This window comes from Anolis sagrei, chromosome 4, assembly GCF_037176765.1.
Source record: "Anolis sagrei isolate rAnoSag1 chromosome 4, rAnoSag1.mat, whole genome shotgun sequence".
Classification (NCBI taxonomy): Eukaryota; Metazoa; Chordata; class Lepidosauria; order Squamata; family Dactyloidae; genus Anolis; species Anolis sagrei.
The window spans coordinates 85,803,957-85,816,358 of record NC_090024.1 but is presented as its reverse complement, the minus strand read 5'-3'; the positions used below and the strand labels follow the sequence as shown (position 1 = coordinate 85,816,358).

The window sequence follows — 12,402 nt, the reverse complement described above, 5'->3', positions numbered from 1 at the left end:
ACACACACATATACACCCCACTTGGATCCTCACAGATCTGAATTGCAACAGAGGGGTGCAATCGCTCTCTCTATGATGTCAGGAGCAAAGAGGAAAGAAAGGTGAAGCAAGAGAGAAGTCGGGTCGTTTTGGCTCGCCCATTGATTCGATCTCCACCAAACCACCATGGCTGGAGCTTTGGCAGGATGGCTAGGGAGGGCTTTCCCTATCAAATCCCACCGCAAACGAAAGGGAACCGGAGACTTGTTGGTTTAATTGATCACTGGCTTGAGCCCCCGCAAAGCCTCGGTGCTCCTTCCCTCCCTCCCTCCCGCCTCATTCAATAGCGAGGAGGTGATGGGAATTAATATCCATCCTCCTCAGCTAGTGCGCGTGCCCAGATCCGGGGAGAGGCAAGAAGGGGGAAGAAAGGCATGGCTATGGGAAGAGGAATTCTCTCTCTCTCTCCACCCTCCCCCCCCCTTCCCTAGAGATTTTCGATGCCAATGCTTTGACCATGGTGTGTGCGTGTTTGATTAAGGGAGGGGGGATTCAGCTGCAAAAATATCCCCTCTCTTGGTGGAGACCCTTCCAATCCACCACCTGATATATATATCTCACATACACATATATGTATATATTGTTAGCCTGATTTAGTAACCACCTCCCCATCTTCTGGAGCCCACTCCCCAACGCGTCAAAACACGCCGAAGCTGCAGACATTGGCTGGCACAGGGAACCTGCAAACAAATAACAGGCAGGAGGGGAGGCTATCCCAGGAGGGGAGCCTCTCTCTCTCTCTCTCTCTCTCTCTCCTAGATGCGATTGCATCCCACAGATAGGGAGATGCAAGACTGGCCAACACATAATGTGAGCCCTGGTTCTGGGTTATTTTTGACCTGCTCCTTCCAAAAATGGCACCTCTCAGCTTCAGATTTTGAGATACCGAACATATGGCACCTACCAGTCGCCATCTGCTCGCCCATAGAAAACCAGGAGAACCCTATCAAAGAGACTAGAGCTGATGCGGTTTATCCAATGCAGTTTTCAGAATCGGCGCCCCTAAAGAACCCCAGGTACAGGCTGTAAAACCAAAGTATGCGTGTATATATACTCTCTCTCTCTCTCATACACACAAACAGTATAGATCCAGCCTTTCAATCCCGAATATATTTCTCCCATATCTATTACACAGCCCAACCAAATAAAGACATATATGTGTATTTATATATTAAATATATAAATGTATGTATTTAATATTATACATATATAACATATATATAAAATATGTTATATATATATGTATGTGTGCATATACATACACACACATATTTATTTGGAATTATATATATATATGTGTGTCTGTGTGTGTGTATGTTATGTGTGTTTGTGTATATATATATATATACACACACACACACACACACATATAATTCCAAATAAATATATATGTGTATGTATATGTGTGTATATATCTATATATATGCACACACATACATACACACACACACACATATACACGCTTACACATAACATATACATGCACACATATTTTATTTGGAATTATATATATATATATTGCATATTATATGTGTGTGTATATATATATATATGTATGTATATATATAAAACACGTAATTTACACACACACACACATACACGCTTACACATAACATATACATACACACATATTTTATTTGGAATTATATATATATATATTGTATATTATATATGTGTATGTATGTGTGTGTATATATATATGTGTGTGTGTATATATATATATTACACACATAATTTACACACACACACATAATATATAATATATATATTCAATTCTAAATAAATATATGTGTGTATATGTATGTGTGTATGTGTGTATATCTGTATATGCACACACATACATATATACATACGCACACATATATACATGCACACACATATACATACACATATATTTTATTTGGTTGGGTTGTGTAATAGGTACAGACAGGGGCGAAACATATTCGGGATTGAAAGGATGGATGGATCTATGCTCTCTTGAATTACATTCTATGGACAGTGCTGTACACCCATATCATGCAGTCCAAACTTAGCAGTGATGATGATTGTGGGGATAATGGTGGCGATGAAGATAGGAGGAGGGTTAAGAATAGGCTCCCCTCCCACGCCTTCTTCAGTTGACCTGGCTATATTGGTCTGAGGAAGAGAAAGGAGGGGGAAGCCATGGATTGGAGTCCACGGAGTCGCGCCTGAAACTGGCTGGTGCCAGCCTCCCATTAATGACTAGAACAGCTCCCTTTGCCTATCTGCCTCTTACCCACGAGCCCCTTTGGGATGCTATGGGGCAGGCAAAAACCCATTCACAGAAAGACACACAGACACACACACATTTTAAAGGAAGTCAAAGAACTGTGGTCTTCACAATGACTAAGTCTGATATTATTATTATTATTATTATTATTATTATTATTATTATTATTATTATTATTTGATACACAGCAAGATTAGTACACAGCAAACAAGATCACTATGCTGGCTGTTGTATTGGATCATATCTCGGGCATTTCTCAAGTGCCTAAGACTATGTGATGTATCAGCGAATAATACGAGCAGATCGGAATAGGGTATTATTATTATTATTATTATTATTAACATCACTTGCCTAGTTTCCTACAGACCTCACAACTTCTGAGGATGCCTGCCATTGATGTGGGCAAAACATAAGGAGAAAATGCTTCCGGGCCATACAGCCCGGAAAAAAACTCACAGCAACCTATTATTATTATTATTATTATTATTATTATTATAAACCTCACTTGCCTAGTTTCCAACAGACCTCACAACCTCTGAGGATGCCTGCCATAGATGTGGGCAAAACATCAGGAGAGAATGCTTCTGGAATATGGCCCTACAGCCCGGAAAACTCACAGGAACCCCTATTATTATTATTATTATTATTATTATTATTATTATTATTATTATTATTAAACTCACTTGCCTAGTTTCCAACAGACCTCACAACCTCTGAGGATGCCTGCCATAGATGTGGGCAAAATATCAGGAGAGAATGCTTCTGGAACATAGCCATACAGCCCGGAAAACTCACAGGAACCCCCATTATTATTATTATTATTATTATTATTATTATTATTATTATATTGACACAAAAGCACAGTATGCCACAGCAAACGAGATCTATATGCTGGATTTCGTATCACAAAATCACACAAGTCGAACACTTCCCAAGCGTCTAGGACTGTGTGATGTATTATTATTATTATTATTATTATTATTATTATTATTATTATTATTATTATTACCTTCTCTCACTTCTGCAGTCCCTGTCCCCACCTACACTGCCATATAAAATCCAGATTATCTGCTTTGAACCGGATTATATTAGTCTACACAGCAATATAATCTAATTCAAATCAGAAAATGTGGATTTTATAGGAAAGTATAGATGGGGCTCCTGTTTCTCCATCTTCCTTCCCTGCAACCTTGTTCAGCCTGGAAGGTCACTCATTGGGCATACAGTCTATCCATATTGCTGGAAGGGAAATGCCCTTCACACACTTTGAAATTGGACATCCTTCCCAATCAAACCCATCAAATCTCTCTTGAGGAGAGCCGACAATATCAAGATGTCGAAGAATAGGATGAAGATGCAGAAGGACCGATTAAAGAAAGAGCAACTTCGCATATTCTGACCCTAAGAAAGGTTTGGGATCCAAACAGAAGGTGGGAAATGGGATTTTAGCTAGCTTTGCTCTGTCACGCCTTTACTGGGTTTGTGTATACCTGCTTCTACCCTTCCTGATTCCTCCATGATTGCAGTCGAAGGAGGCAATGGGCTCCTTCATTTCGAGGACAAACACAATCCCGCGGAAATTCACGGGAACGCGCGCGCCCAATGCGTGCGCGCGCATACACACACACACACACAAACACGGGTTCTATCTCCCAGGACGTATTTATGCCACGGAAATTAAATCCCGACGCAATCAAAACACAAATAAGGGGGAAAACAGGAGGGGAGCTGTTTTGAAAAAGTCCTTGGGATTCGTCCCGGTTTAATTCCCACCGCAGTGTTTGTACAATTTCCCTTCCTGCGTTATAATCCCGCATTTACTTTCCATTCCCTGCATCCTAACCGCATTTGCTTCCAAAACGATGCAGAAATGGGAAAGATTTGGGGCGCTTGGGGGGACAAGGGATTTGCCCACCCGCGTCCAAAGGTCACCTGCTTGTGCACGGAAGACCCATCTTGATTCGGAGCCACGCTGCATACACAGTCCCCGGAAAACTCGCAGCAAACCACACCGCACACATGACACATGCCTCGTCCTAATTCGGACTGCAGAGCATCAGGAAAAGCCCCCCAAATCCGTGTGAAACACAACATCAAGGGAGAGCATTACTCCAAGACCTTGAGAATGATTGGGGGGGATCAAAGGGGGTGTTTTGGGAGGGGGAAATGCCAGCTTGGAAGGAAACGGGGGTGTCCTTTCGGGGAAACCGGTTTCACACTCCCTCCTTCAAAGGAGGGCTCAATGCAGCAGGCAAAGTGCTGCTAAGCGCTAACTTCAAAGGCGCCTCCACCTTGTATTTTATTGGCTCCAAAATCAGCTATATTCTACCATCTCGGGCGGAAACCAAAGCAAAACGTTAGGAATCCAAGTCCTGGATCCAAACGACCTTCAAGCCCCAAATTGGTCTCGGTTTCTATCCTTCCTTCTTCTCCAAGATCTTTAATGTTACTTTTAGTAGAAAGGGCTGCAGATGGGATGGAAACTTCCCACTGCCTGGGATGGTTGCTTCCCTTCCATTTTGGAGGGAAAGAAAACACAAACCTTGAGGTTATTTGGAGTCTTTCTTTCCTCGCACATTTCCTTTCTTCTTCCCCTCCCCTCTTTAGAGGAGAAATAGGATGCTATAGTGAATTTATATTTCCCTTTCTCTCTCTCTGTGCATGTAATTATTGGGGAATGGGAAAAAATATAGCAAGAAGGGGAGGAAAATCCCACCTGTCTAGTTTCCAACAGACCTCACAACCTCTGCCAATAGATGTAGGCGAAACGTCAGGAGAGGATGCTACTGGAATTACTGGGGAAAGATAAGGAATATAGCAAAAAAGGGGAGGAAACCCCACTTGCCTAGATCTCACAACCCCTGCCATAGATGCATGCCAAACGCCAGGAGAGAATGCTTCTGGGATTATAGGGGAAAGAGAAGGAAATTAGCAAGAAGGGAAGGAAAAGCTCACTTGCCTAGTTTCCAACAGTCCTCACAACCTCTGCCCTAGATGCAGACGAAATATCAGAAGAAAATGCTTCTGGAATTATTGGGGAAAGAGAAGGAAATTAATAAAAAGGGGAGGAAAACCCCACTTGCCTATTTTCCAACATTCCTCACAACCTCTGCCCTAGATGCAGGCGAAACGTCAGAAGAGAATGCTTCTGGAATTATTGGTGAAGGAGAAGGAATATAGCAAAAAGAGGAGGAAACTCCACTTGCCTATTTTCCAACAGACCTCACAATATCTGCCATAGATGCAGGCGAAACGTCAGAAGAGAATGCTTCTGGAATTACTGGGGAAAGAGAAGGAATATAGCAAGATGGGGAGGAAACTCCACTTGCCTATTTTCCAACATTCCTCACAACCTCTGCCCTAGATGCAGGAGAACGTAAGGAGAGAATGCTTCTGGAATTATTGGAGAAGGAATATAGCAAGAAGGGGAGGAAACCCCACTTGCCTAGTTTCTAACAGACCTCACAATATCTGCCATAGATGCAGGCGAAACGTCAGGAGAAAATGCTACTGGAATTATTGGAGAAGGAATAGAGCAAGAAGGGGAGGAAACCCCACTTGCTTAGTTTCCAACAGACCACACAACCTCTGCCATAGATGCAGGCGAAACGTCAGGAGATAATGCTTCTGGAACATAGCCACACAGTCCGGGAAACTCACAGAAACCCGCAGATTTTGGTCCCTGGAGTAAATCAGCCAAAAGATTAAAGAGACCGGATTTTCTATTTCTTTTTAAAGAGGTGCAAACGAATGCCAAGGACTTCCTATCACTGTAGCAAAGGATGTCTGAACCCGGAGCGACTCTTTGGCATGCAGGCAATGGTAGGGAGAGAGTCTACTTACCTAGTTGCACCGCAAGGACCAGAGAAATGTATCTGCCGTTCAACTTAAGTCCCATCCTATCCTGAGTACAACCATTTGCGACTGCAGATCTTCCTAACGGGCTTCTCCTCGTCCTTTATTCTGAAAGAGGGGCCGGAGGGAACTGCTCCGCGCCAGGCATTGCCAACAACAAGTTCCCAGCAGGCGAGAGAGAGAGAGAGAGACAGAGACTTGCTCTTTCTTTCTTTGCTCTCTCTTTCTCTCTGTTTTGGGTTTCTTTCAAAGGAGGAGAAGCGTACTCTCTCTCTCTTTCTCATAGACACAGTTCCACACACACTCAACCCAAGCTGGAGAAGACGGAGAGACCAAAAGGGAGAGTGAGAGTGAGTGAGAGAGAGAGAGAGAGGGAAGGCAGGAAGAGCAGGGAATGGCTCACTCCAGGAAGAGGGGGCGGAGGAAGCACAAGCCTCACGCCCACTTGCCAGCCCTGACGTGGGGGATGACACGCAGGGATTTGGGGTTTTTAGGGCCTTTTCTTTCTTGATTGGGAAGCATGGGCTTCTTAGGAGGAGGAAGAATAAGAAGGAGAAGAAGAAAGGGGAGGCACTGCGAAATGGTACTTAGAGACATAGATAGAAAGGCTCAGGCGCGCTCCCGCTTTCCGACTGACCCCGAGGGACCTCTCGGGCGCGCGCTGGCCTCTGGGCGCACCTGGCTTTGCCTTCGTCCCTCTCCGAGTTAGCCAGTGTAGCCCCGCCCCTTCCCCGTCAAAACCTACAAAACCCAGCCAGGCCTGTAGGGGGCACGTTTTCTGCCCCCTCCCTATTCAGCCCCCCACTCTCGGATCTTTCGGAGACCCCAAAGAAGCTACACTGGCGGGGCGCCCTTGGAAACACCCAGAAAAAAGGTCTCTCCTCGCCTCGATTTCGGTGTACTATACTGTTTGTTCTCCCCCGCCGTGACCTTGCTGCCATTGCTTCCCGCCGCCGCCCCGTTATGTAATACTTCAAAGGCTTTAGAGAACCGTCCCCTCCTGAATCTCCTTAGCTGCTTTGAGTCCCCTTTAAGAGAGGAAAGCGGGGTATAAATCATCATCATACTAATAACAGTAATAGTATTCCTCGGGAGGAAAGCAAGGCAGCAATCCTAAGCAAGTTCCTCAAAGGTAAGCCCCTGAGCTCCCCAGAGAGTGACTACCAGCCGAAGCAGAGCCATTTGGAAATAGGGCTAAGTGGAGGGGGGAGAGTACTGGATCAAGAGGCAGATATGGCATAGATAGATAGATATGGCACACATAGATATGGCATAGATCGACAGATAGATATGGCATATGGATGTATGGATAGATATGGGACAAACAAATAGATATGGCATATAGATCGATAGATATGGAATAGAGAGAGATATGGCATATAGATAGATAGGTATGGGATAGATAGATAGATAGATAGATAGATAGATAGATAGATAGATAGATAGATAGATAGATATGGCACCTAGATAGATATGGGATGGATGGATGGATGGATGGATAGATAGATAGATAGATAGATAGATAGGTAGGTAGATAGGTAGATAGGTAGATAGATAGATAGATAGATAGATAGATAGATAGATATGGCACCTAGATAGATATGGGATGGATGGATGGATGGATAGATAGATATGGCACCTAGATAGATATGGGATGGATAGATAGACAGACAGACAGACAGGCAGACAGACAGATAGATATGGCACCTAGATAGATAGATAGTTGGAAACCGGCCCGAGTCCCCCGATAGAGGGGAGAAGACCGGTATACAAAATTGCTAAATAAATAAATAAATAAATATGGCACCTAGATAGATATGAGATGGATGGATAGATAGATAGGGGATAGATAGACAGATATGGCATATAGATAGGTATGGGATAGACAGATAGAGAGATATGACAGACAGACAGATAGATAGATATGGGTTACATAGATATGGCATATAGATAGATATGGGATGGCACCTAGATAGATATGCGATAGATAGATAGATAGATAGATAGATATGGGATGGAGAGAGATATGGCATATAGATAGATAGGTATGGGATAGACAGAGGGATATGGCATATAAATAGGTATGGGATGGCACCTAGATAGATATGGGATAGATGGAATATAGGCATATAGATAGATAGGTATGGGATAGACAGGTAGAGAGATATGGCAGATAGAAAGATATGGGATAGATAGATAGATAGATAGATAGATAGATAGATAGATAGATAGATATGGCATATAGAGAGATGAGTATGGGGTGGCACCTAGATAGATATGGGATAGATAGATAGATATGGCATATAGATAGGTATGGGATAGACAGATAGAGAGATATGGTATATAAATAGGCATGGGATGGCACCTAGATAGAGACAGATATGGCATATAGATAGATATGTCATATAGATAGATAGGTAGAGAAGGGATAGATAGATATGGCATATAGCTAGCTAGCTAGATATAGGATAGATATGGCATATAGATAGGTAGATAGACAGATATGTCATATAGATAGATATGTCATATAGATTGATAGATATAGAAGGGATAGATATGGCATATAGATAGATAAAGGATAGCTAGATATGGCAGTAAAATATGTGTTTTTTTTCATACACACACGCACACGGAATATATATATATATGCCCTTTCATATATACAGGTATACACCCCACGAAAATGTGCAGAAATCAAAGGAAGTTTCCCTTCCTTCCTTCCTTCCTTCCTTCCTTCCTTCCTTCCTTCCTTCCTTCCTTCCTTCCTTCCTTCCTTCCTTCCTCCCTCCCACCCTGTCCCTTCTGTGGAACCCATCAGGCTGCGAAAAACTGAACGGTGGCGCCCCTGATTGAGACGCCTCGCCGCGGGGCCACTGCAGAGGGTGGCGGAGGGAGCCCGGGTTTTATAACCAGGTGAGGGAGGGGCCTCGGTTGGGGAGGGGAGGGCCCGCTTTGCGGAGAGAGAGAGAGAAGCCACCCGAGAGGGGAGGGGGACCCATGCGTGAGCGATGCCTCCTCCTCCTCCTCCCTCGCAGAAGCGGGGAAAGCACGGCAGGATCCCCCTCCCCCGCCTCGCCGCAGCAGATGCGGGGGCGTCCGGGGCCTGCCGCTCTCCGGCCCAAGCCACGCCCCTGCAGTGAGAAAGGGGCGGGGCTTCCCCTCACGCTCCCGGGCGGTGACGTCACCGGCAAGTGGCGGGAGGGGAGAGCCGGTTTGTCCCAGCTCCGCCACCTGCTCGGAATGCTAATGGGGAGACAGGGCCTGCTACGCCTCTTCGGTCGAAGGAAGGCTTTCTCCTTTGTGGAGAGCCTTATTGCGGGGGATCCCGTCTCAGGCCCTTCCTTCTCAGGAGAGCCTGAGAGGAGAGGCAGGAGGTGGGGAGGGGGCGGCTGCCTGCCAGAGAGAGCAAAGCACACCCAACTGAAGTTCTTAGGAGGAGGCAGCCATCTTGGTTTATCTTCTTGCTCTCCAGATGCTCAAGACACACAAGTAGCGGCATCCGTAGAAGCAAAGTGCTTAGATCAAGGGAAATCGTAGTCCCACTGTATTCTGCTATGGTCAGACCTCACCTGGAAGAAGACTGTGCCTAGTTCTGGGCATCACCATTTAAGAAGGGTATTGACAAGCTGGAATGTGTCCAGAGAAGGGCGACCACAATACTCAAAGGATTGGAAACCAAACCCTATGAGGAATGGCTAAGGGAGCTGGGTATCTTTAGTTTGGAGAAGAGAAGGTTGAGAACGAACATGATGGCCATGTTTAGATGTTTGTATGGTTGTCACATTACTTACTTACTTAAGCGATCCCTCGTTGACCGAGTAAGATTGTCTTCCAAGTTCTGTGTACTGGTGGTGGGGTGGGTTTCCATCGGTTTCCAGGTGGAAAGCGGTCCCGGTCGGGGTTGGCTTGACATGCCTTCTGCTTGGCTCATTTCTCTCTTTTGCCCTCCATTCGTGCCTCTTCAAATTCTACAGTACTGCTGGTCACAGCTGACCTCCAGCTACAACGCTCAAGGGCCAGGGCTTCCCAGTTCTCTGTGTCTATGTCAGAGTTTTAAAGGTTGGCTTTGAGCCCATCTTTAAATCTCTTTTCCTGTCCACCAACATTCCATTTTCCATTCTTGAGTTCGGAATAGAGCAACTGCTTTGGGATACGGTGGTCGGGCATTCGGACAATGTGGCTGGTCCAGTGGAGTTGATGGTGGAGGAGCATTGCTTCAATGCTGGTGCTCTTTGCTTCTTCCAGCATGCTGATATCTGTCCACCTGTCTTCCCAAGAGATTTGCAGGATTTTTTTGGGAGGCAACACTGATGGAATTGTTCCAGGAGTTGCATGTGACATCTGTAGACAATCCAAGTCTCGCAGACATATAGCAGGGTTGGGAGGACAATGGATTTATAAACAAGCACCTTGGTATCCCTATGGATGTCCCAGTCCTCAAACACTCTCTGCTTCATTTGGAAAAATGCTGCACTCGCAGAGCTCAGGTGGTGTTGTATTTCAGTGTCAATGTTGACTTTTGTGGAGCTGTGGCTGTCAAGGTAGCGGAGATGGTCAACATTTTCTAATGTCACATTGAGGAAGGAGCAAGTTTGTTTCCTGCTGCTCTAGAGACTCACTGAACAATGGTTCAAATTGCAGGAAAAGAGATTCCACCAAAACATTTGGAAGAATGTGTTGTTGGTTGGAATCACTGGGTTGCTTTGAGTTTTCCTGGCTGTATGGCCATTTTCCAGAAGCATTCTCTCTTGACGTTTGCCCACATCTATGGCAGGCATCCTCAGAGGTTGTGAGGTCTATTGGAACATGGCTAACAGACCTCACAACCTCTGAGGATGCCTGCCATAGATGTGGGCAAAACGTCAAGAGAGAATGCTTCTGGAACATGGTCAGACAGTCTGGAAAACTCACGGCAACCCATTAGGAGGATCTTCCTGAAGGTTAAGAGCTGTTCAGCAGTGGAATATACTGCCTTGGAGTGTGGTGGAGTCTTCTCCTCTGGAGGTTTTAAAGCAGAGGCTGGATGGCCATCTGCTGGGGGTGCTTTGATTGTGCTTTTTCTGCATGACAGTGGCTTGGACTAGATGACCCCTGGGGTTCCTTCCAACTCTAGGATTCTACCTGCAATTGGTCTCCCAAAAAGTATGGCTGCGTTGTGGATTTTGATGTGTTTTTTTTGCACAGCCAACATGGCTGATCCTAAAATATATATTTTTCCTCCAGGTGTTAAGTTCCCAACAGTCCAAACAAGGGTCATTGGAAAAGGCGTTAAGTTCCTAACAGTCCAAACCAGCCTTATTGTGAATCTCCATGGCTTTTTGGAAAACCACTGGTTAGAGGAAAGGCATGACCTTGTTAAAAATCATAACTTTTTGGAAAATGGCATCCATAACCATTTAGGAAAACCAGGAGTCTCCCAAGAAGAGTTAAAAACTCACTTTGAGCCAACCTTCTCCTTACTGGTAAATATCCACTAGTATTTTATGCAAGACAATTAGGTTCCTCAGCTGTTAACTGAAATCCTAGATATCTCTTTGAACTGTTAGGGACAAAGATGTGCTAGTGCACAAAAACATATATAAATAGCAGAGTTTCAGAAGTATTTCTTTTCAGTTGCCCAAACAACATCTACTCTCCCTTCTGATGCAAACATACCCACTTCTGAAATGGAGTCTGAGTTGAACAATCCCAGTTCTGGTCACATGGCCTGCAGCCCTTCTCACAACAGGTAGTTTAAGGAAAACAGCATACCAATACACACATATACAATAAAGTATTATATACATAACAAGTAACTAGAAGGCTTGACAAAGGTTGCTATTTCCAACAAGTATCACCAGTGGTCACCAGTGATGGGTGGTACCTGATGCCTTCTGGGGCAGAAGGAAAGCTCCCCAGAGATAAGCGTACACAGACACAACTATGTATTGCTTGCTAGCCACTCTCCTGCTTTGCCAGATTTGAAGTGTCCCTTGTGCACCCCTGTTTATGGTATCTGAAGATGAGGTGGATATCTGCCCCAATAGCAGGCCTGCCTTGGCTAGAATCTCCTGGAGCCAAGAAAGTCTACAGCCAGGACATCTTGGTCAGAGTGAGTCCAGTGATGTTTCTTACAAGCAACTTCTGAGGTTGGGATGCATGCTATAGATGTGGGTGAAACATCAGGAGAGAATGCTTCTGGAACATGGCCATACAGCCCAGAAAACTCATTGGCTTAAACACTTTTTTAATTTTATAAATAAATCAGTCATGGCAAA

General features: G+C 44.7%; 1 protein-coding gene across 1 annotated transcript in view; it reads right to left on the bottom strand.

Moving 5' to 3' along the window:
- The window catches only part of NRN1 (neuritin 1), a 33,243-nt gene extending 26,664 nt beyond the window's left edge, over positions 1-6,579 (bottom strand). Inside the window, exon 1 of the mRNA XM_060774775.2 lies at positions 6,134-6,579. Within this exon, the coding sequence (XP_060630758.1) occupies positions 6,134-6,188 (55 nt within the window). The 5' untranslated portion in view covers positions 6,189-6,579. The remainder of the gene's footprint in view (positions 1-6,133) is intronic.
- Between the last annotated feature and the right edge of the window lie 5,823 nt (positions 6,580-12,402).